The sequence below is a fragment of the Alligator mississippiensis genome, chromosome 5 (genome assembly GCF_030867095.1).
Source record: "Alligator mississippiensis isolate rAllMis1 chromosome 5, rAllMis1, whole genome shotgun sequence".
Classification (NCBI taxonomy): domain Eukaryota; kingdom Metazoa; phylum Chordata; order Crocodylia; family Alligatoridae; genus Alligator; species Alligator mississippiensis.
In genome coordinates this window covers 84173117-84198699 of record NC_081828.1, presented here as the reverse complement: position 1 = coordinate 84198699, position 25583 = coordinate 84173117, and the positions used below count along the sequence as shown (strand labels likewise).

Sequence of the window (25583 nt, the reverse complement as noted above, 5' to 3'; positions counted from 1 at the left end):
CAGCAGAGCATTGGAGTAGATGACCTTCTGAGGTCTTTTCCAGCCTCACTTTTCTATGATTCTAACCCGGGACACAGCCGCAGGGTGAAGAGGAACCTTTTGGCTTTCCCTTCTTTCAGCCCTAGGAAAGTAACTCGCATTGAAAATCCGGTAGCCAGCCCTAATCAAGCATCACCTGAAAGCCTGTGCTCTAGCACAGCAGCTGGTAAAGTGCTCTCTGCAATAGATCTAGGAACGTGCTGGGTAGGAGCATTAGAACAAACACCTTCTCACAACATGCCTTCTATCCCTGGCAGCCACATGCCTTGCACATATACAAAACTGGCATGAGCAGTGTTTAAATTACATTTGGAGACTATTTTATTGAACCAATGCAGACCTTGTGGCTATGCCTAGAGCAGGATGGAAGGTATAATGTGAGAGCCTGTCACCCAGCTTGGCCCTTTGCACACCTCCCGCAGCAAGTGTAACTAATGATCCAGACATGTATGCCACTGCCTTGTGGCCTCTAGACAGGACAAAGTGACTGTAATGTTGCAAAACACCACATGTTCCAAAATGGTGAGTCAGGCTACCAGGTCCATGAGATTAGCCGAAACATCAAATAAGTACTTGCCAGCCTCTGTGTTCAACATGAGGTGTATGAGTGGAGAGGGGTCTCATTTTCAAGCAGGGCCTGGATTTCCACTTTCTTCAGCAATGGAAGCTGAGATTTTCATACTGTCCCATGACTCTGGGAGCTGGCGATTTAAAACCCAAAACAATATTCCAAGACCCACAATCAGTGGCGACACGTAGGGGGTGTACGAGGGTGCGCATGCACCCCCCGAGAGCACTGGTGCACCCCCTGATGGGCCGCGCTCACTGCTTAGGCGATGGGCGGGGGGGCAGGTGGGAGCGCTGTTACCCACCCTGCAAGTGCAGGCTCTTTTGTAACAGCCCCTGCAATCTGGCCCATAGAGTCACCCCAGTCCATTGCCTGCGGCAGAAGCAGCTGTTATAGTGGTTTCCAGAAAGTCCTGGACACCTCTTTGTTTATCATGAAGAAAAAAGCTGAGGCACAAGATTCAGTTCTCTTTTTACAGAGTTGTTTTCTCTTCCGCAGTGCTTTGCCACAGAGCAGGGCACAGGGGGTGGTTCCGAACAAGACACTAACATTCCCATCATGTACCCTGCACCCTGAGTCTCTTCCCTGCCTCTTCTCCAGCCCTCTCAGCCTGTGACTGTGACAGCAAGCCCACTGCTGGACTGGAGGTCCCTGACCAATCGGAGACAGGCCTCCAGAAGCTCCATGGGGCTTCCCGGGTGTCTCCTGTTCATGGCTGGACAGTGCAACTACAGAAGCGTGGCTGCCAGTGCTGGAGCTAGGATCACAAGGATCCCCATTCTCCTGGCATGGTTGTGGGGTGAGTGGCCTTTTCCCTTTGGTTTCTGTGCCATAGCTAGCAGATAACCTACAGCACTGTTCATCCCATGGGATGTCACACACAGGGTATCTGTGTCTTGGGATTCAGGATTTGATTCTGCTTCTGGCTTTGGGAAGAGAGAGGGGACTAGGGATCAGAACAGGGGCTGACAATCAGGACTCCCGAGTTTCATTCCTCATTCATATTTCCAAGATTCAGTCTGCTGATGTTGGTAATATGTGCATGCAAATATTGATCAAATGACATGTTGGTGCCATTAATGGATGAATGGAAAAGTGTATTCAAAGTCAAGAAGTGATGTGCATGTATGATTAATGAAGTCAGCTGGACCAAAAAGTTCAGGAACTTGAATGTGGAGAAAGCTTGAAACTCCTTTATGTCAAGGGTGGAAAAAATAAACCTGTACCTCAAACAAGGAAGGGGAAAGGGGTCCAAGCCAGACTAGATGAATAATGACCACAAAAAGGGATATAAGTGGTAAGAAGAGAGCCTACAAGAAATGCAAACCTATGTCCTGGTGGACAGGACATTAAAGGATATGATGAAAATTAAAACCATTACCAAAAGAGGGTTTAGCCATATAAATGGAAAGAGAGGAAGGAAAAAGTAGTGGGCAGAGAATGTGGGAGAGATTAAAGGTAATCTAGGCATAGCCCTTGTGAATTCCTGTACACCAGCATTTCCCAAGCAGAGGGGTGCGCCCCCGTGGTGGCAGGGGGGGCGGTGGAGGGCTGAAAGGTTTCTAGGAAGGGTGCAGCGATCAGAAGCAGGGGGACTTGGCAGTAAGGGAAGTGGTGGTGGCGGTGGAAAATTATCAACAATTGGTGACGGGGGAAATGAATGAAGTAGCATGAGAGTGACTGACAACTAGGATGGGGGATGAACCCCAAAAGTTTGGGAAGTGCTGCTGTGTTTGGTAAAGAGCTGTTATCACAGCACAAGCCTTATCAAGATGCTACACTTCCCCAGCTGTGTAACTACAGGTTTTCACACACATACATGTAACCCAGGAACACCCAAGGGTGTGCCCATCCTCAACTGGAAGGGATAGATGAGGCAGGCGACGGTGCTGTGAGAGGCACACCTGTGATTTGAGCTTGGGTCCCTGTTTCCCCTATAGAGTTAACTCCACACCAAAGCTCGTAACTATTTACAGTTTATGAAAGTATAATATATGTAGCAGCATTAAAAATGGACCCATCTGAAGGAATAGGAAGGTCTGCCCTGTGGAGGGACAGCATGCAAAGAAACAGAGTTTGTCCTAGTAGGGACACTGTTTGCCCCAAGGGTGAGTGAAGCTGTTTTGGAGGTAGCCCTCTTGGAAGTGGGAGGGATGATGTAACCCCAGCAGGGTTTGAATGAGAAACCTTAGGAAAAGGCCCTTAAGAGTCCTGGCCTGGGATTGGCTGAGAGCCTTGGTTAAAAGAGGGGAGCAGTTTTCCCAATGGGGAGAACAAAGGAGAGAGAGGGGGTGGGAGACAGGCTGGAGACCAGGGAAAGGATCTCCCCATGGCTGTCTCCCCCGAGAGCCCCTGGCAGAGCCCTGCAGAAGTAGCAGCGAGAGGCTGCACAGAGAGTGCTGCACTGTGTCCGTTCTCCCTCCCTTCGCCTCCGAGCCCTGCAGGGCAGGACAAGAGAGGAGCTGCCTGTGAGGAGACTCCGAACCTGGGAAGACCCTTCTACAAGCCCCTGTGTGGCTGGGTGAGCACAGCAGGGGAGGGGGACACAGGACCAGGGGGAGACTGCCCTGTTGTTTTCCCTTGTTAGTGAGAAGACACAGGGGAGGGGCAGGCTCAGGTGCTGGAGGGATCCCTGGGCTAGAGGAGCAGGGACTGCTCCAGCCACCAGAACCCCTAGGCCAGGTTGGGCCCAGGGAGGCGGCGTGCTGTGAGCTGGGTAGGGTGCTATGAGGCTGTGCTGGGCAGGGGAAACTGTTACAACCTGCAGCCCACACAACACTTCCTGCTGAGCCAGGGAAGGGGTCTGGGCACGAATCAGCTTTCTTGCATGGGCGGCAGGAGAGGAGCCACTGCCTGCTGCATCGAGACCTCGTGCCAGGGACGCCAGCACCAGGGAGTGCCCACAGAGCCTGTGCAGGGGCAGAGACGCAGTCCTGTGCCAGGCGCACACCCAGCCAAGGGTCCTCAGTACACAGTGTATGAGTTATAGACTGCGTGACTAAGTTCTCGATGGTTTATTAGTTGCAGTATCAATGTATTTCTCTATTGGTTCCTTATTTATCATGGGTAATGTGTATAACTTCCCCTAGTGTAATGTGTGTCCAAGAAGCATTAACCCTTAAGCTACCATCACCAAGTCATGCAGTGTAACATTTGTTTTATTGTATTGGTTATATGTTACCTTGTAAATAATTAAATCCTGTAAATAGTTTTATAAAGGTCTGCAGGGCTGATTGTAAGGGGAAGCTCTCTGCTCAGGGACCCTGCAGCAGCTACCCAGTTTGCTGGGCAGGGACACTGGCTACTGGGTACCCCAGGATCCCACTCTTCAGGTGAAGGCGTGGGTAGTGTCATGCCCAGGGTTACATATGCATACTATTCTTATCCAATATAAAGAGGTAAGGATTTCAGTAAGTAGCAGCCAACAAATAAAGGAAAACTTTCAGTAAGTATTCCCAGTCATATCATTCAACAACACTAAAGGTACACAGATAAATATTTACAATATGGTCATCTAGGAACCACCTCCTGGGACTGCTTGTCCCAATGGCCAACCCACCTTGGGAATGGCCTGCTCAACCCTGCACCCTACAGTGGCCTGGTGCAACTGGTGAGTCCTCAGGATGCCCATGCAAGGAGGAAGGGTGGATACCCAGATGGGTAAACCAGGTAAGTTAGGGTCAACAGGTAGTTTACAGGGAACCCAGATGAACCATTGGCAGAATACAACCAGGTAGAAAAAAAAAGGGGGTGGGGAGGGAAGGTGTGAGCAGAGAGCACACCAATGAGAAACCAATTGTACAAAATTAAACCAATCCCATCACATATTGTTCAACATATCCAAAATTATGATGACAGTCTTACAAAATATAATGCGCAGCTTTACATGGTATAAGGCACGTCTACCCATGGATTCCAGTTAGCAAGGGGTACCTCGTCTCCTATGGGTCTAGCTGGGAGGGCACTTTTCACCTGGGGCTTCCCTCTGGGGAGTGGGGGGAGAGGGCGTATTTCAGGAATGCCTTCCCTGCTTGATCTGATTCCGCTAGCGATTCACAGTCCTCTCCAAGGAGCCATCAGCCGGGCCTCAGGGTCCTCTACTCAGTCAGAGTCCCCCTGGTGCCATCTGCCTCATGCCAAGATCTCCCCTCCTCGCCCTGTGCCCCGCTTTGGGCACTGAGGGTTCTTCCAGTTCTCAGGGGGAGGAGTCCAGCAGCTGCTGGCTGTGTTTACCCAGGCTTACACCTGGGCCTTCCCTTTCCCAGGCCCTACTCTAGTCTCTGGGGCTCTTTTAGTTCCTTGGCCAGGCCACACTGCAGGGCTCCAGCTATCTGGCCTATGCCAGGGCTAACCCAAGCAGCCTTGAGCTGCTCCCAGAACTGGCTTTCCGTGTGCTGGTCTATACACCAGGCGAGGCCTGAGCAGACTTGAGCTGCTCCCAGGTCCAGCTCACCATGTGCCAGTCTGCACACCAGGCAGGCCCCAAGAAGTTTCAAGCTGGTCACAGGGCCGGCTCTCCATCCAAGCCCCTGCTGGGGATGCAGGCTCAAGCTGCCTTGACGCAGCTCCCGGAGTCTTGGCCCTGTGCACCGATCTGCATACAACTGGGCAAAGAAGGGATCCTGGTGGAGGCCCTCTTTCAGCTCTTCCCTCTCCAACAGTCCCTCGCCACATCCCCCATGCAGCTTATGCCGCTCCTTTTATACCCTCAGGGGGCGCCATCCCCTGAAGTCCAGCACACCTGCAGCTGGCAGGTCCGAACTCAATCTGGGGGCTCCTCGCCACCTCCCTTCAGGAAAGGGGTGGTGCCGGCTCCTCCCAACTCTTCCCTGATTGGTGCATGGGCTCCACCAACCGGAATCGAGAATTCTTGAGCCTGGGACACGCTGGGGCTGGGGCTGGGGCTCAAGCATGTAAGACCACAACACACAGCTGGCAAACCTACATCCCTGTGACTTGTCAGCATAGCTTTCTAATCACCAGGCCCTGGGGGAAGCATTACCAGAATCAGGAAAGGGACATATGTACAGCCAGGAGAAAGGTAACAAGCTAAAGGGTGTGTGGCTCAGTGAGATGGCTGACTCTTGTTTGTAACAGGGCAGAAAACTCTTGTAACAGGGAACCCTTGGCCTGTTACTTGAAAGTGGTGTGGTGTCTTTAAGGGCAAGGTTTTTGTAGCACAGGCAGAAGCAACCAGCAGAACCGGAGTTAAGGAACAGCCCTGTGGCCAAGTCAGCTGATAGGGGAGTCACATGACCAGGAAGGGGCAGGGCTTTAGTAGTATATAAACCAGGGTCAGGCAGAGCAAGGAGTTAGACCTGGGAAGTAGCCGGGTGAAAAGGCTTTGTTGTGAGATGGTTGCTACTGATGACTGCCTGGCACATGATTGCCTTGAGCCCTGCCAGGAGCCAGGCTCAAGGCACTGCCAGGAGCCAGGGAATCCCTGAGCCTGAGAAGGAGCAGAGAGCCAGCCCAGAGACGGACAGAGCGTGGGGCCAGGGGACCCAGAGCCCGAGCAGAGCACAGATAAAGGCCCCAGGGGGCAAGATAAGGGGATGGAACCCAGAAGCCAGGTTGGTTGTTCTGTTTTGTTTTGTTGCCTTTCTCTGTAGCAGGAGCTGTGGTCCTCTTCCTTGGATCTCTTTTTTAATAGCCACATCTTGCAGTGGCAGAACATTGAGAGTGACCTTGTCCCACTGCCTTGCTGTGGAAAGTTAGGGTGTTTTTGATGTTTCCAGCATAGTGCCTGGTGTGAGAGGGTTGTTGATGAAGTTTTTAAGAAAAGATTAAGTTGGTTGAGGCATAGATGATCCTGTAAGGCTTCTGCACTGCAGCTGGAGAACTAGATCAGCAACACTCAACCCCCTAAGCAGGGCCTGCTAAGCTTCAGCCTGCGGATTGGTTCTAAGACTGCTTTTAAGGAGCTCTTGCAGCATCTAGCTCTTGCTCTAGTGTCCCTGCCTGCGTATCCAGTCCCTGAACTTCAGGATCCTGGCCTGACCTTGGCTTGCTTCCTGACATCCAGTTCTGATAACCCCTCTGGCTCAGTGTATGAACCTCAGCGTGACCTTGGCTTGCCTTATGACTACAAAAAAGCTGATAAAGTCCCTGGCTCTAACCATTAGACCTAAAGCTTCTGTGGATCCTGACAGATCCTGCCTCAGGCAGAGGGTTGATGGACCAGGTGGCCTCCTGAGGTCCTTTCCAGCCCTACTTTCATATGTTTGTCTCATACTGGGCTTGGTGGTGCATGACTGAAAAATGTCATGCACAGAATATGGACAGATGTTCATTTGAAGCATTTTGCATTTGAATCACTTCAATATCTTGCAGAAATACCACTTTTTTCCTTCTGAGTTCTTCATAGTGGTCCTGAGCTCCATCCTGTGATGGAGCTCAGCAGCAAGCGTGTTGGAGAGGAGACATCCGAGCATGTCTTTGGATCCCAGTTTCTAGAGGTTCCTAAGGATAGCTGAACATGAAGGAGAGTGCTGTTTGGCTGTCCAGCCCAACACCCTTATGCTGGGAGCCCACTCCTACTACAGGCCTGATCATTTTCACTTGGGGAGGGGTTGTCAGTCACACTGCTGCTCTGGGGATCCTGGAATTAACACCTACAGTCTCCTCACCCTGCAGTCTGTGTTCAAGTAGTCTCGGGAGCAGTGTCCTTGCTGTTCTGCTTGAAGTGGGAGTCATGGTATACCTAGGCATGCTCTGTATCCTCTTCCAGCTCATGTGACAACTGACCTGCAGTGGCATGGAAGTGCAAACATCATGACTAAAGCCCAGGAAAGCTGTCTGTGTGAGATGTTCTACCTTCTCTGTTCTGCTGATGTCTATCTGTTTATGGATGCCACTGGATAGGACTCCCTGGAGGATGGCCTTTTGTGGGGCCACTTGGACATAGTGTACTGGCACTTCTGGTCCAGGGAGATGAGCAGCAAGTGGTGGAAGCACACAATCCTGGACACCTGGGTGACAGACCTTTCAAATGAGTCAGGCCATGTTCAAAGAGATCATGCCACACTGGCCCTGCCCCTTATGCAGCAAGTTCTTTCGCCATGGAGAAGCATGTGGCTATCACCATCTGGAAGGTAGCAGTCCCTCATGAGCTGGGATCCAGGTTTTCCATTTCCCATTGGGAAACAGAGAAAACTACACATTCCCTGCTTTTATTGGAGAAAATGCAGATTTTCTCTTCTAGCAGAGAAATCTGTGGATTCTCTGCTTTTGCATAGAGCTCTTGCAGGCCGGCAGATTTCCAGCCTGCAAGAGCTGATTGCAAAAAGAGCAGGAAACCCCCAGCCCTGCCGAGAGGGGGAAGGGTGGGGCCTGAGCCTCTGAGTCGGCCAAGGCTGGGCTCAGGCTAGCTTTTTGTCCTTCACCCCTGGAGCCTGGAGGTATGTGAGACTTGGGGGTTGTGGGGCAGGGCTGGGGAAGTTGGCTGGGGTCGAGGGAGCAGGGGGTGCTGCCAGCCTCAGACGGCACACCGCAGCCAGGAGCAGGGCCAGGGGATGAGGGCAGGGGCGCAGGACTGGGGGGGTGAGGGTTCCCGGGAGCAGGGTAGGGTTGCCCCTCTGCAGGCCACACACATGCCGTCCAGTCTGACGGGGGGGGTTCGCACATGGAGGCTGCTGCTACCATGCCGCATGCTGCCTTCCAGTGGCTGGCCCCACAGCTTTGCAGGCAAGTGACGTGGGAAGCAGTATGGTGGTGCCCACCATATACAGGCTGCACACGTCACCCGGCTGGTTGGCTGAGGGGAGAGGGGGTTCACATGTAACTGATCGCGTAGCAGCAGCACCAGTGTGGTGGCAGCATGGCCACCGCGTGCACGCCTGCTCCCCCTGTCTGCAGGTCTGGCTCCTTAAACAAGCAGCAGTGGTGGCACGGGACGGTGGTGGGGATGGCTGCATGCCACCCAGCTGGCTAGGTAGCGTGGGGGGGTTTCCACATGGCGTTCACCACCACCTCGCACCACTGCTGCCACTTGTCTGCAGACCCAGTCCTACGGACGGGGGGTGGTCACATGCGGCATGGCTCCACAGGCAAGCAGTGGTGGTGGTGACCACTGCCTGTGAGCCCCTCCCCCAGCCCCCTGACAGCCACCATCCCTTGCTGCTGCTGCGGAGCCATGGCCACAGAGCTGTGAAGCCAGCCGCGTGCAAGATCCCCAACCTCTCCATGGCAGGCACCACCACACCAAACCCCATGTCACTTGTCCACAAAGCCCACCCCTCACAGCCAGCACACAGCCACCACCACCCCGCACTACCACGGGGCCGTGCAGCCAGTCACGGGGCATTAACAGCAATGCAGTGGCAGCCGCTGCATGTAAGCCCCCCATGGCTTGGCAGCATGTATGTGGCCCACACATGGCAGCTGCCACCGCACCACCACTGCTGTACCCTGCACCTATTGCCCAAAACCATGTGGGTGGCCATAGGATGGTAGCATGGGGTGCAGTGGCAGAGTTGGGGTGGTGGCCTCCATGTGCGAACCCCCCATCAGGTCAGCTGGCGTGTGTGCAGCCTGCAGGGTGGCACACCTGCCCTCGCCCCTGGCCCTGCTCCTGGGAGTGGGCACAGGGCCACGCTCCCTGGCTTCTTGATCTGCCCCACCAGCACCTTCCCTTTCCCCCGCAGCTGATGGTTTAGTTTTTAAAATAAACAGTGAAAAGCACACAGGTCAGGTTAATGCAACTCCAAAAGAGGACATCATTTAGATTATGTGATGGCTTGAAAAGAATAGAAGGGGAGTAAGAAGTGTAACTGTAGATAATATTGAGGATAAGTCAGAACATCTAGAGTCCCAATCAAATAGTATGAGCAGTAACAGGCAGCTGAGCAAGGACAAAATGTATAATTGCTTCTACATAAATACTAGAAGCCTAAAAGCAATCAGGACTCATAGTAGAGGTTATATCTTTTATTAGACCAACAAGGTTTTTGCAAAACAAGAATTCTTTAATTGCAAGCTTTCAGGCACAAATACCCTTCATCAGGCATTGGAGAAAAGATTGTAGAAGTTCTCCTGGGTAGAACTAAAAGAAGCCTAAAAAATTAGATGGGTGAACTAGAATGGCTGCCTCGAAATAGTGACTTTGACATAATAGGCATCTCAGAGACCTGGTAAAAAGATGCTAATCAATGGGATGCTATTATACCAGGCTACAAATGCTATACAAATGACAGAGTAGGACATGCAGGAGGAGGAGTGGCATTGTATGGTAAGAATGGCATAGACAGTAACAGCATAAAAATTTTATCTGTCAGGAAAACTACTACAGAATCCCCGTGGGTAGAAATTCCATACTTGAATGAAGAAAATAGCACGAGGATTGTACAATCAAGCACTCGATCAGGAAGGTGAAGGTGATTACAAAATGGTCAGGGAGATTAGAGAAGCTGCTAAAATGGGACAAGCGATAATAGTGGGAGACTTCAACGCTCCTCATGTAGCCTGAGTGAACACTGCATCAGGGCAAGATGTGGAGACCAAATTTTTGGGTGTAATAAATGACTGCTTTCTAGAACAAGCAGTCATCTTGGAACTCACAAGAGGCAAAGCAATTTTAAAACAAATCTGTCTTTTTATTAAGTTAAAAAAGAAAGGAGAGAGAGGGGGCTGTTAACATGGAACAAGAAATTTAGAAGGAATCAGGTAGATTATAATGAGTCATAAATCAATTGACTCTGTCACTGCTGCCTGAACAGAAATGCTGCTGCCACTGCCAGGCAGTTGTTTGTAAACTCAGAGTCAAACTCAGAAATCAAAGGTGGGTAAAAATGTACCACTGCACCTCTGTGATGCAGACACTGCTGCAGTGTACTAATTTGCATGCTCCAGCATGCAGTGGCAGCAGCATTTCTATTCAGGCAGCAGTGACAGTCAGTTGATTTATGGCTCATTAAATTTCTACCTGATTCCTTCTAAACTTCTTGTTCCATGTTAACAGCCCCCTTTCTCTTCTTTCAGCTAATTAAGCTAGCCTTTCTTCTGCAATTCTTCTATCTGTTAGCTACTCCAGGTAATGTAGCTCTAATTTCACAGCCTTTCAGATTGTTTTTTAACTGTGGCTAAAAAGATTAATTTAGGTGTGTAAACAACTTCTAGTGAAGCATTGTAGGCACTGTCAAGATGCTCAAGAATGCTAGATTTTATGTCTGAAAAAGCAAGAGATGTCCATTCAATTCTAATGACCACAGGACTAACGAAACAGCATATTTTGATTGCTTTTGCCTGGATTGTTGTGTTTTTTTTATGCATAATATATAGAAAATTAATGTACAGTCCAATAAATTTATATTTGCTTTTGTTCTGATCTTAAATGGAAGAATATAGTGGGTCTGGGCCAGTGGCTTATTATTAAAGCTAGTTTCTTTTTTAGCTTAATAAAAAGACAGATTTGGTTTAGAATTGCTTTGCCTCTTGTGAGTTCCAAGATGACTGCTTGTTCTAGAAAGCAGTCATTTATTACACCCAGAAATTTGGTCTCCACATCTTGCCCTGATGCCCTGTTCACCCAGGCTACATGAGGAGCGTTGAAGTCTCCCACTATTATTGCATGTCCCATTTTAGCCCCTACACTTCCAAATGGCAGCAGGGTGTTTTAACTAAAGCTCGTCTAGCAAGCATTAGTTAAAGCATCCCTGCCACCATTTTGAAGCACAGGGCGCTGAATAAACGTGATGCTGAGGGCGCTTTAACTAGAGTGACTCTCAGAGCAGCTCTGATTAAAGCGCCTCCTTCTTCCATCTCAGAGTATGTGTAAAGACACCCTAGTTGACCATGGCGTAAAGGTACAGTCAGGGATGATAAAGCAATAGCAGAGAAGCATAATGAATTCTTTGAATTGTTTTGTAGCGCAACAGATACTGGGGAAATTCCCATGCTGGATCAATCCTTCCTAGCAGATAGGTCTGAAGAACTGGACCACATTGAAGTGACAGCAGAAGAAATTTTAGAACAAATTGCTAAATCACATATTAATAAGGGTGGATGGCATTCACCTGAGAGTTCTGAAGGAATTCAAAGGTGAAATTGCAGAATTGATGGCAATAGCATGTAATCTGTGTTTTGTTATAACCTATGTTATAGCATGTTACAAATGGCCTCTGTGCCAGAGGACTGGTGGGTTGTCATCCATCTTCAAAAAGGGTCTTCAGAGGTCATCCTGGAAAGTACAGAGCTGTGAATCTCACTTCTATCCCTGGCAAGTTGATAGAACCCTTTTGAACCATCTCCTTCCACTTGCGGAAGACCTCCTCCCAGAATGTCAGCATGGGCTTAGCGCACCAAGAAGCACAACTGACATGATCTTTGCAGCTTGCCAGTTGCAGGAAAAATGCCAGGAATAATATAAACCTCACTACATGGCCTTGTTTGACTTCATGAAAGCTTTTGACTGTCAACCGAGAAATGCTGTGGAAGATCGTTCTGAAGCACGGATGCCCACTGAAATTTGTTACCATTCTTTGCCTGCTCCATGACTATCTGCAAGCAGTGGGTCTCAGTAACAGATCTATCACAGGTCCCTTTGAAGTTAGATGGGAGTTACTCAGGCTGCGTCATCGCTCCAACACTCTTTTCAATATTCCTTACCGCAATGCTACATCTAACCACCAACAAGCTTCCAGTCGGAGTGGAGCTAAACTACCAAATGGACAGTAAGCTGTTTACTCTCAGCCAACTCTGAGCCAAAAACAAAACTATCCTGACCTCAGTCATTGAGCGCCAGTACGCTAATGATGCCATAGCATATGCTCACTCAGAAGCAGACCTTCAGGCAATCACTGGTGTCTTTACTAAGAGATACAAGAAAATGGGACTGACGTTTAACATTCAGAAGACTAAGGTCCTGCATCAACAAGCTCTTAATGAAAGTCCCCAGCTCCAGTAACTCAGATTTACGGTGAGACTCCGGGGAATCCTAAGTACTTCCTGTACCATGGCAGCTTTCTTTCGCAGAAGGCTGATATCAACAAAGCAGTCCAACATCGCCTCAAATGTGCAAGTGTAGCCTTCGGATGCCTGAGGAAACAGATGTTTGAAGCTTGCCAAATCAGATCCCAAACCAAACTCATGGTTTATCAAGCAATTCTGATCCCTACCTTACTGTACCAAGCAGAGATGCGGACAGTGTACACGAGACACCTGAAGTTGCTGGAGGAGTACCAGCAATGATGCATGTGGAAGCTCCTTCAAATCCAGTGGGAAGGTAGAAGCACCTACATTAGTGTCCTCTTGCAAGCAAGCACCACAAGCATCGACTTTGCTGAGCTGGCCACATCATCTGACTGTGACTCCAGACTCCTGAAGCAAGTTTTATTCTCCCACCTCAGTCAAAGTGTACACTCAAGATGAGGGCAGAGAAAGTGCTTCAAAGATGTCCTCAAGGCCAACTTGAAAAAATGGACCATTAACATCAACTCATGGGAGACTTTTGCCCAGGAGTGCCCCAAATGGAGGAAGAGTCTCCTGCAAGGATCTCAGTACTTTGAAACCTTACAACAACAACAGGAGATGAAAAGCAGGACTGGGAGGAGCAGCGTGTTGTGGACCAAATCAAGAATCTGAAGCCACCCAACCCACATGGAAACACGTGCCTGAGTTGCAACAGAGTCTGTTGATCCCAGATCAGCTCATCAGTCATCTTCGGACCTGCAGCTGTGAGGGATTATCGAAGAAGGTAGAATCTATAATAAAGAATAGAACCAACAACCACATGGACAAATGTGATCTGCTGAGGAGGAATTGGCATGGTTTTTGTAAAGGGATATCCTGTCTCGCCAATCTGCTGAAGTTCTTGAGGGTGTTAACAGGATGTGGAAAAGGGGGATCTAGTAGACATAATGCATCTGGACTTTCAAGAAGCTTTTAACAAGGTGCCTCACCATAAGATTTTAAAGAAACTGTGTGCCACAGGATTGGAGAGCAGGTCCTTTCATGGATTGAGAGATGGTTAAAAGACAGGAAGCAAAGGGTAGGGCTAAGTGGATGGAGGTCAAAGTGGGGTGCCACAGGGATCTGTGCTAGGCCCAGTTTTGTTCAACATTTTCATCAATGATCTGGAAACTGGGGTGCACAGTGACATCTCCCAATTTTACAGATGGCACCAAATTGTTCCAGGTGATCAAATTTCAAATTCATGGAGTGGAGGTGTGCATATGTCCGAGCTAAGTGAGTGGGCAAAACAATGTCATGAACTTCAGTGTCAACAAATGCCAAGTAATGCACATGTGGTGGGGGTGGGGGGAATAATCTCAACTATACACCCAGAATGCCAGATTTTGAACTAACAGTTATGACTCAGGAATGGGACCTTGGAGTCACTGTAGATCGTTCTTTAAAAACATCATCCTGATGTACAGCAGGGATCAAAAAAGCCAATACAATATTGACCATATTAAGAAGGCAATTGGAAAGAAAACAGACAATATCTCATGCCTTTATGTAAATCTATGGTGCACTCACATCTTGAATACTGTGTACAGTTCCACATCTCAAAAGGGATCTATTAGAACTGGAAAAGGTACAGAGAAGGGCAGCCAAAATGATCAGGGACATGAAGCAGTTGCCATGCCAGGAGGGACTAAAAAGTTTAGGGGTCTTTAATTTGGAAAGAAAAATGCTGAATGGGGATATTTCACAGACATTAGGACTGGAAGGGACCTCAGAAGATCATCGAGTCCAGACCCCTACCCCAGGGGCAGGAAGTCAGCTGGGGTCATAGGATCCCAGCAAGATAAGCATCCAAATTTCTCTTGAAGGTGTTCAGTGTAGGTGCTTGAACCACCTCCAAGGGCAGGCTATTCCAGACCTTGGGGGCTCGGACAGTAAAGAAATTCTTCCTTATGTCCAGCCTGAAACGGTCTTGCAGTAATTTATAACTGTTCGACCTCGTCATCCCTTGGGGTGCTCTGGTGAACAAATGTTCCCACAGATCCTGGTGAACGCCCCTGATAACCTTATAGGTGGCCATCAGATCGCCCCTGTGCCTGCGGTTTTCCAGGCTAAAGAGCCCCATAGCTCTCAGCCTGTCGTCGTAAGTTCTGCTTTCCTGACCTCTGATCATGCGCATAGCTCTTCTCTGGACTCTCTCAAGCTTCTCCACATCCTTTTTGAATTGTGGAGCCCAAACCTGGATGCAGTACTCCAGCTGCGGCCTCACCAAGGCTGAGTACAAGGGGAGAATGATGTCCCAGGATTTACTTGAGAAGCATCTATGGATGCAAGCCAGCGTTTTGCTCACTTTACTAGCCACAGCATCACCTTGAAGGCTCATGTTCATCTTGTGGTCAATCATGATATGATAGGTCTATAAAAGCATGAAGGGTATGGACAAAGTGAACAGGGAACTGTTATTCACCAAGTCCTACAATACTAGAATGAGGGAGCAGCCGCTGAAATTAGTAGGAGACAGGTTTAAGACTAACAAAGTGTAACTGGGCCAAGGGACCCCGCTACTGTAAAGGGAAACATGCAACAGGCAAGGCCTGCCATCAGATGCAGGCACCTGGGGAAGGGGTAGCTTCAAGAGAATAAGCAGCTGGGGAAGCTGATGATGGAGGCTACAGCGCTGTAAGGTAGCTACTTGGGAGCCAGCTGCAAGGCAACAGGCCAATAGAACAGAGTTGCAGACAGGTAGGAGTGCAAAATGCAGCAGATGAGGACAGGCTGCTCATTAAGCTGAGAAGATGCATCTGGGATGATCAGAGGAGTGCATGACTAGAAGAGGTGGAGCTCAGGGGATAGAAACCTGGGTTGATGAAGCAGAGCAATCAGCCTGGCCCTGACTCCTGAAGGAAAGGAGCTCCTGCTAATATGAGCTGCTATCAGAGGGAAGGTGGAGACCTAGGGAAGTACACAGGCAGCCGGGGGAGAGGTAGCCAATAAGGGAAAGGGTTCGCAACAGTGTAGAGACCCAAAGCGAGGTTTGAATTCAAGTCAGAGAGTGGTGGGTCTGTGCTGGTGTTTGTGTTTGTGTCTGTGTTAGTTTAACTGGGGACTTGGGTTGTGGTTCCAGGGGTGGATGTAGGCCACAGAGCCCTGCAGGGGCTAGGGGCCTGCTGGGTTGATGCCATGCTGAGTCATGGGTGGCCAGCTTGGGGGCCACTCGGGGAACAAGGTGCTCCCACATGCACCCCCCCGAAGTTGGCGGTGCAGCCCCTGAAACAAGCGCTGCCAGCGGCGCCTGTGGGCAGTTGCCACTCGCCACCTCCCCCGCTGCCGACATCGCTGTGGCCGCCTGTGGGGGCTCCCCATTCACCGCCGCCGCACCCCTGCCCCTGCTGCCGCCTGCAGGCAGTTTCCATGCCCCCGCAGCCTCCAGGGGCATGCATCATTCATGGGGCTGCCACACTCCAACCAGGAAGTGCTAGATCTTGGCCTTGCTCTACCAAGACATCACAGTCCAGATTGGTAAAACACCTGGCCCAGGTTGGCCTTGTTAGATCAGTGGCTTGGGGCTGTCACACCATGGCTAGAGAGGACTGGCCCAGTCAGTCCTTGAGAGGACCAGTGAGTGATGTTGTCCCAGTCTAGGTTGCGGGACAAATACATAGTCAGGCCTGAAACAAGTAGGGTGTGAGGATCTGTCATATTCCAGATAGGAAAGCACCAGGCCAGGATGTCTGGGGCTGTCATACTCTCTTGGGGAAAGCAGCTAGGGGGGTGCATTGGCGTACAAAGACTTTTTAAGGGCCGTGGAAAGGACGTTGGAAGTTGCTTTCTGGTGATCCTCAGGGGGTTATATTCAAAGATAGGAAGACTCTATGGGGCAAAAGGGGGCCTGGCTGAGGCTAATATTGGTTGTTTGCTGAGCTTTAGCTCTTACTAATGGTACTGGAGTGAGTGCTGTGGGTTAGGCCACTGGGGTAAACCACACTTCTACACAGTCCATAGAGCTGCGGTGATTTATTGTTTTTTATCCCAACAGAGACTCTGGTCAAGTTTTTCCTCTCTCCCATTTGATAGAAACAATTGCTTATAGTGCCATCTGTTCCCAGTCAGTGTCTCTGAGTTTAGCTATGAGTGACTGAGAGCACGATCAAACCCCAGCCCCATATTAGATGGTGTGTAAGTCTTGACTTACTTAGGAATTTCCCAATTTGTTCCTGGATTTGACCCTCCAGAGTAAACTGTTATTCTCTGGGACCTACAACGATAGAAGCAAGGTGAAAGCAGCTGTCCTGGAAAGTTTGGAGCTGTGTACTAGTTGTAGCGCAAGCCTCTTAAGGTCCCTGCCATGCCCAGTCTTGACCCAGTCATGGAGACAGAGGCTTAAACTATGTCTCTTTCTTTTTCAGCTTCCCTGACAGGATTCCTGGTGGCAGGTGAGTGAGTGGGGCATGAAACAACTTAATTCAGGAGTTTGGCTGTCTCACCGGTTTGTATTGAAGGAGATCCAGAGATAACATAATGTAGGCCAGTAGGTTAAATGCAGAACTTGGAGCTACAAGGTCTGAATTCAAACTTTTGCTCCATTGATGAATCTTCTTGTGGTGTTATCTGGTTAGTTCCCCACTCTGTGCTTTCATGCTCCTTACCACCAAATTGGAAAGAGTAGCTAGAGACTATCCAGCAGAAGTATTTATGAAGCTTAATTACTACGTGTTTGAGACTCCAGAAAGGAAGGGGCTATGTTTATCTAAGGCCTTAATAGGGTTACTCTGGGTGCATCTACATGTGCATTAATACACAGTAGTTACTGCATGTTAAGTTTAGTACCTGTAGCTTTTTAAAGCACACCTTCCCCCCAAGCATGTGTATAATTCAAGCTTGGGGGGGAAGGGGTGCTTTAATTAGAGTGGCTCTGAGAGCCACTTTAATTAAAGTGTCCAGTGTGTCTCGTGCATCAGCATCCCCACACTTAAAAATGGTGGCTGGGGTGCTTTATCTAAAGCTCATTTGACAAGCTTTAGATAAAGTGCCCCCACTGCCATTTTACAGTGTGGGGACACTGATAAATGAGACACAGGAGGCTGCTGGTGTGCGGCAATTGCCATGCTCCAGCAGATTTGATTAATCAAGTCTAATCCTACATGCTGGAACTTCAGCGCATCAGAGCAGCCTCCCTGCTCACGTATAGACACCGTGTAATAACGGGTGGTAACTCAGTGTGCTGTAACTGGCACCACTAAGCAGTAGAGCCAGTGCACACTCTTTTAGTGATGCTAATGCACAGTAGACGATTTCTACTGTGCATTAGCATGAGTTTGGCAATGACACGCTAATGCTCAATAGAATTTGTCTACTGCATGTTTAGCGTTTCTTGTAAAAACGTCCTCTGTGTGCCAAAGCAAGGCACCTTTGCTGCCAGGTTCCTGCATAAAATCCCAGATCACAAAGTCTCTTCAAGGTTAATTCCTGTCCTGCAAAATGGGGTGACATTTTGTTTTTTGGCATCTCCTGAGAGAGCCAGCTCATGAGGTGTTAAGGTCCAACAAGACTTGCCTGTGGGGCCAGTGTGCACATCAGCAGTTTCTAATTCTTGAATAACTCCCCCAGGCCCCTAAACCCATGACTGCATTGACACTAGTTGAACAGAAAGAAAGTTAACTGGAGTCAGTCCAGCTAGGCAGTCAGTGACTGTACTGCCTGGAGGCTAACCAGCTGGAGATCTGGCCTGTTAAGTGTTTTGCAGAAGCTATTCCGAGGAGCTGTGAAACAAAATGTCATTAGGGGAGCTGGCAAAAAGCAGAGCCTTCTACCCCAGAAACACTTTCTCTAGTTGGGCCTTCTATTTCCAGGGAGTTACACTTCTGGTATAGTGTTGCACATAAAGGACTCTGACTCTGAACATTAGCTGAGATACCACACAGGCATCGCATGCCAATTTTTTGCACCCATTAGTCCCTACTGCATGAACTGTAGGAGCAGTTGTACTACTAGTGTGTTTTAGCTGCTATGGAATGTGCTGGAGGAAGATGCATCCACATCTTCAGGTACCATTCCAAACAGATGGCTTTGCGATGATAGAGTAGGACAAATGTTTCGGTGATAGCACTTGGACCAATGATGTCACTGCTCTAGCCGAGGGCCATGATGTATGGGACACTTGGTACATGTTAAATGTACTTAAAACACAAGCACCTGCATGTTCTGTAGTCCTGAGTTGTAACCATTACAAAGTTCTAGACTTTTGCAAGTCTGCTTTGGTGTCAACCCACTGTTGCCTGTGCATCTGCAGGGGATGTCTGGGAATCCAGAGCAGACACATTATCTGCTAACTGGCAACACGCTCGAGGCCCATTGCACTGTGTTCGTTTCTCAGAGTTACCTTTGCCCTCTGAAAGCTTGTGAGGCTCCAGCACTCTGGGGCACTCATGCTCAGAGGCTGGCCTTTAGCCAAAATTGTTGGTGGGACCAGCAATATCAGAGATGCTGAAGTATCCTGTGCATGCTGAGCCAACACTCCTGACAGGTGGCTTGCTGGCCTGTGAGTGCCAGCAGGACTGGCTGGAGGACCTGTCAAAAACTCTTTAGGACATTTTTGCAATTCAGGACCCTCAGTTCTTGGAACCCGTGAGGGGCTCAGAGGGTCCTCCAGGCCCTCTAGTCTGTCACAGAGTCACACAAGTCCCTCCTGGAGATGGTGGCTGTTGCTGGAGAGAAGTATATCCATGTCATGATTGTGAGTCAGCAGCCACCTGCAGCAACTTACCACCACCCCCCACACACACCTGACTAGAGGCAGTGGCCCCAGCCTTTGCCTCTGGAATGAGCCCTGTACGGTTTATGTAATCCAAGGCATGAGAGGGAGGCATAGAATTGGTATGTGGGTCCCATCAGTGACCCTCATGCCATTTGGAGAGTCCATCATCTGTTCAAACCCAGCAAAGATCTCCTGCAGTTCCCTGAGCTGGATGAACCAAGGCCCCAGCTCCTCCAATATGGAGTTACACACTTAGTGCATGTCTTCATTGCTGTTATTTGACATGAGATGGATTGGTTGCTGATGGAAGGGAGGAATGGACCATGGGATATCCTAAAGTTCCACCGCCACTGCTAGTCATCCCAAGTTGTGAGCAAGAAGTGCTCCCACCAGCCATTATTTTGTGCTTCCTGCAAGCAGGCCAGCATGATGCCCAGGGCGTCATCACGATCCTCAAAGTAGTGCCTTGCTCAGGACAGGACCTCTTGCCACTGAAGCAAGGGATTCCTGTGCAACAGGGCAAGGATTTCCTCGGTTCCACCACTTGCTATATGCAGGAAGCTGATGGAGAGCTGATCCCTGCTGGACCAGCCAGTCAAGGAGGGAATGGAGACTGGAATTCATGGGCTCACCTCAGCAAGAAGGTCAACCTTGACCTGCACCTGGCTGTTTTCAGCAGCTGTCAGAAATATGGGCAAAAGTCTGGCATGCTGGGAGGCCTGCTCAGCAGCCCTCTAGCAGGGGAATGCGAGCTGTGCATGTAGGGTTCCCCATAAGTATCACATCCCATTAACATTCCACAGATTTAACATGTACCAAGTGTAGTGCTATAAGGCTGTGTTAGTGCTTGCTGGCCTGAAGCACTATTCCTGGGCATCATGCGGACGTGCAAGATCCATCTTTCTCTTATGCAGAAGAGCAAATCTCTGCCCAGTCCTACATGAAAGGGAAATTTGGCCTCCGTAGTCTTCTGGAGGGCAGGGTGCAGGCCAGAAACTAGGAGGAGGCTTTGAGGACAGAAGCTGAAGTTGCATTTTAAAGGTGGGATAATTAGTTTTGCATTAATCCTTTGTTCATGCTCATTGCTCAAGAGAGAGACAAAGTGTCTGTCAGCTGTTCCCAACCAATAAGGCCAGGGAACAGAATAGGGCGCCTCTCTGAAACCTCAGGATCAGATGCTGGTCCTGAGTGCGAAGCCCCTGGCTGGTGATTCTGGATTTTCCGTGGGATAATTAACTGCCCCTGCGGATACTGCTAGATGTAACAAGTATATCCATATGAAATGATGGTGACATATTAGCTTATGACAGAACTGTAACAGCTACATGCTCCTCTAGAAATAGGGATGCAGCAAAGCCTTAGTCATTCAGGATTAAAGTTACAGTGATCTAGCGCACTTGTCCTGCTAGAGGAGCGTGCGTGCAGAAGCAACAGTGAGTTTCTAACTGCTGATACGTGCTACAATTAAATAATTACAATGACATTGCTCTTAAGCACCAACTTCCCTTGTGTCTTTAAAGAGGTTTCAAGTTGCATCTCCCAATTGCCACAGAGAGATTTTACATTTCATTGCCCTTGGACAAATTTCAGGTAATCTTGAGCTGCGGCTGGTGAACGGCCCTGATCGCTGCACTGGCCGGCTGGAGGTGCTTCATGACAACATCTGGGGCACTGTGTGTGATGATGGCTGGGATTTAGCTGAAGCCCAAGTCGTGTGCAAAGAGCTGCACTGTGGCATGGCACTATCAGCCTCTGGTGGGGCTCCGTATGGACAAGGTTCCGACCCCATCTGGCTGGATGAGGTGAACTGCACTGGGACAGAAGCTGCCCTCTTTAAATGCAAGGCCAGTCCTTGGGGAAAGAATAACTGTAATCATGGAGAAGATGCTGGTGTGGTGTGCTCAGGTAGTCCCTATTCATGTCCTATCCTATATAGCACTACCAGGGGTTGGGCTATCAGGAGGTGTCTTGTTGATTCTACAAAAGTCACGCTTCCCTCAAGCCACCTCTAACCCCACTGTGTCAACACAGAGCCAGACGGCAGAACGTTGCAGGAAGGAAGCAAGGTTATTCAGTAGCAGCTTTCTCTGCTCAGCCATTGCTGTCCCCAAATCGGGACAGTATGATGCTAGAAAAGCTGCGTGGGCCACAGGTTGTGTGGAGCAGAAAGAAAGGTTTGAGATGAGTGAGTGCTTCTGATTCTAATGACTCCCTACAGCACGATGGGTACAGTGGAACAACAGATCTCAGTACCTGATTTTGTGGCAAATGAGGCCTCATCTTCTTACAGAGGCTAGGCACTTGGGCATACCTTGTCTGCTGCCACACTCTGAACACCAAATTGTTTCAGGTGATTTGCAATTGCTGTAATGAGCTGTTAAACCTCTAATATTTCCCCTGTAGGTTTGACAAGGTTCGACATCCTCCCGCACTTCTTGTCATAAACAGCTAGAACATCATTCCCTATCTTGTTTCTCAGCTACCTTTTCTCACCACAAAGGTGGCTGCACGTCTTTGGGCATAAGCAAGTTCCTGCCAGGCATTTGCTGATTATAAAAGCCATTTAGACTCATCAGTAGGAAGGGCTACATTCTCCTGTGTTACAAGTGAAGAGTTGTACAGGAATTTCCTTAAGCATGTATCCCCTTGGGGTGTCCACAGGTTTGCCTCTTTCAAATGTGACTGAGCTTCGACTGGTGAATGGCCCCAGTCCCTGCGCTGGGAGAGTTGAGGTGCTTCATGACGAGCAGTGGGGAACTGTGTGCAATCGCAGCTGGGATTTAAGTGATGCTGAAGTTGTGTGTAGAGAACTCGGCTGTGGGAAAGTGTTATCAATCCCAGCTGGGTCCCAGTATGGAGAAGGATCAGACCATATTTGGCTAGATAGTGTTAACTGCACTGGAAGAGAAGCTGCCCTATCTGAATGCAGGTCCAAGCGTTGGGGAGACAATAGTTGTAGTCATGGAGAAGATGCCAGCATGGTATGCTCAGGTAACTCATTCATATTTCATTCTCTGTGGTGTTGGATCGGTACTGTCTTCCTTAGGCTTCAGTAAAACCTTGGCTCAGCGTGGTCTCAGCTTCTGCCAAGCTTTCCTCCCCGCTTCACCTTGCCCTTCTCCTTAGCTTAACAAGGTCTCAGCTTCTAACCAGGTTTCCCCCTTCCCTCTCTCTTTATGGAAAATGATCAGGCTTAACTGGCCTGCAAAAAAAATATAATAAGCAAGGAGCTTCACGGCCTTTGCAGATCATCCCTGGCCAATGATAAATCAAGTGAATCACCTTCCAGGAAGGCAGCAAGGTTTGACAGCAAGAAGGGGACAGCTCATTGATGCACATATCAAAGTAGTAAAATAGGTATGGGCTTCATACCTATGCATGCATACTTGCATAGGATTCTGTGATGATTTGGTTTGCTCCCTGAGACCTGGTGAAGGGCAATTTGTGCCCAAAAGCTTGTCTAATTTCTCTCCCAACTATACAGTTGATCCAATAAAAGGTATCACAAGGGAACCCTTGTCTCTTGTAGTTTTCTTATGTGATCATTAAAATCAGAGAGCCAATCAAGACCACCTACCAGAAGTAAGAGTTGGGGGTGGATTGAAAGATACTCCCTCACTTATATAGGCACTAACAAAGACTGCAAATGCTACTGACACTTCCTCATCTCAGGCAAATGTGGACTACATACTAAAGATAATGCCCAAAACGGCTCTAACATCCTTCAACTATGTATTAATGTGGTTACCAGTCATGAGGCCTGGTCCCTCTCATAACCATACCATCTTGTGCAAAAACTTGTAATTATTTTACCCCAGGCAAATGTAGACCACATGCTTTACAAAACCACTGACACTGCCCTAACATCCTGTAACTATGTACTAATGTGGTTAACATGCCTGGGATCCAGCTTCTCCCAGAACTTCAACATAACATGTAAAGATTTTAATTTTAACATTTTCTTAATAATTAATGATGAGATGCACAGGAATCTGAGTATTTATATCCTTGAGTGTTTATATGATTAATCTTTACAGAGCCAACTGAGATTCAGCTGGTGAATGGCCCGAGTCGCTGTGCTGGAAGAGTTGAGGTGCATCATAATCAGCAGTGGGGAACTGTGTGTGATCATAACTGGGACTTGAATGATGCTGAAGTTGTGTGCAGGCAGCTGGGCTGTGGGACGGCAGAGTTTGCCCCAAAGGCGGCTTACTTTGGGCAATCATCCAATTCCATCTGGCTGGATGGGGTGAACTGCATGGGAACAGAGGCTGCTCTCTCTGAATGCAGCATCAAGCTTTGGGGAAATCATAGCTGCTACGATGGAGAAGAGGCCGGTGTTGTATGTTCAGGTAATCCTCGTCCATGCCAAATGGCACATGACACCCGTAGGCGCTGTTCTACATTTGAGCAGGTTCTCAGATTGTTAGTGAAAAATGCTAAGACACATGGTGTAGCAGGCAACTTACAGGAAGAGTTCTTGATTTGCTGCTTACTAAGTGGAAAGAAATGGTTGAGAATGTGTAGGTGGAAGGCAACCTGGGTAACAGTGACCAGGAAAAGGCAGACTACATGATCTTAAGCAAAGGAAGAAAGGGGAACAGCAGAATAAAAACATTAGACTTCAGAGATGGAGACTTTACAAACTCCGAGAATGTGTAAGCAGAATCTCTTGGGAAACGAGGTTAAGGGAAAAGGGAATCCAGAAGAACAGGATATTCCTTAAAGTTGCATTTCCCAACAGGTGTGGCGTGGCATTTTGGGCTGGAGCCACACACAGATAGACAGGGAGCATGGCTCCAGCCAGGCAGGGGGCATGGATTCAGCCCAAATGTCATCCAGCTGGCTGCATGCCCTCCCTCCCTGTCGGCGTCAGGCTGGCCACGCACCAACCCCCACCCCCGCTCTGCGTCCCGTGTGCTGCAGTGCTTTTTTATTTCAGTAAGGGTGCCATGGGGCAAAAAAGGTTGGGAAATGCTGCCTTAAAGCAACAGTATTATGGGCAGAGGAGGATGCTATCTTAATGAGAAGGAAGGATATGAAACATAGCAAGAGATGGTCTTGAGTAAGCCGGGAGCTCTTCATTGACTTAAATTTTAAGAAGGAATCTGAGAGCATATCCAACTATGCAGCCATGTGTAGTTTGTGGCATGGCAAACCTCTTTGCCGTGCCACAAACCACATGCCCAGGACATTAGAAAGGGCTAAATTTGCTACCAGGAAATCCCAGCGGCAAAAAAGCAGTGCAAAGAAAAAAACCAAAACGGTGCAGCACATGCAACAGGAGCGCGTGCCAGCAGGCATGGGAGCTTGGTCTTCCCAGGAGATGCTCTGGCTGCTGGCCAGAATGTCTCCACTCCTTTAGCTGTGTCCCTGCTCCTCCAGCATGCCAGTAGCTGGGAGGAGCGGGAAAAGGGCAGCTTGCTAGAAGTGGGGTAATTTGCCTCATGCCAAACTGCACGTGCAAGGGTGTGCACAAGGGCAAAAAGTAGCTACAAAGATTTGTACTGCTACTGTTTTTGCTGCTGCAAGTGCACACCCCTGCATGTGGGGATGTACCCTTAAAGTGGAAACTAGGCTATTTTGCTAAGGCTGGGTATAAGAATATAGCATGGGCATGTAGGGAGGAAACCAGTAAGGCCAAGGCACAAATTGAGAGAAATCCTCAAGGGTTGTAAAAAGCAGCAACAGCCTTGGGCACTGAGTAAGAGAGAGACTGAGAGAAGCATAGGTACCTTATTGAAGGGGGAGGAGATGCTAATAATGGACAATACGGAGAAAGCTAAACAATGTAAAGGACTTCAGCATTCACAAAAAAGGCCTCCATCAGATGATGAGCACAATGATCATCAAGGAAGCGATGAGTGTGGTGTCCCAGCCTATAATAGAGGTTACGTACACAGACTTGATGTTTCCAAATCAGCAGGGCATCCTAGGGTAGGGGTGTGAAACTCCCATTATGTCCTGGGCCAGATCCAGACTTCAGGGCTCCACACAGGCCAGATCTAGCACAGAGCACAGGGCAGCTGTGGTGGTGCCAGTGCCTGTGGTGGAGTGGTGGGGACGGTGATGGCTGCTATGGGGACAGCATGGCTAGTGACAGCCACAGAGGGCTAGTGGGATGGTAGCAACTATGGCAGGGTTGGTGGTGGGAGCAGTAGGGCAAGCAACCACAAACACCTGCCATCAAGGACCATGTCCATCGGGGTCTGGAGGCCACAGATTTTGTGGCAGGCTCCTTCTACCACTAGCCATGCTTCCAACTTCCCTAGACAGCCAGTAGCAAGATGAAATGGCTGTGTGGGCTGGATCCAGCCC

At 49.1% G+C, this 25583-nt stretch overlaps 1 protein-coding gene across 1 annotated transcript in view; it reads left to right on the top strand.

Moving 5' to 3' along the window:
- The first annotated feature begins 1134 nt into the window (after nucleotides 1-1134).
- LOC102566827 (deleted in malignant brain tumors 1 protein) overlaps nucleotides 1135-25583 on the top strand; it is a 57139-nt gene continuing 32690 nt past the window's right edge. Inside the window, exons 1-5 of the mRNA XM_014603083.3 lie at nucleotides 1135-1406; nucleotides 16918-16944; nucleotides 20856-21170; nucleotides 21927-22256; nucleotides 23303-23617. Coding sequence (XP_014458569.1) covers nucleotides 1292-1406; nucleotides 16918-16944; nucleotides 20856-21170; nucleotides 21927-22256; nucleotides 23303-23617 — 1102 coding nt within the window. The 5' untranslated portion in view covers nucleotides 1135-1291. The remainder of the gene's footprint in view (nucleotides 1407-16917; nucleotides 16945-20855; nucleotides 21171-21926; nucleotides 22257-23302; nucleotides 23618-25583) is intronic.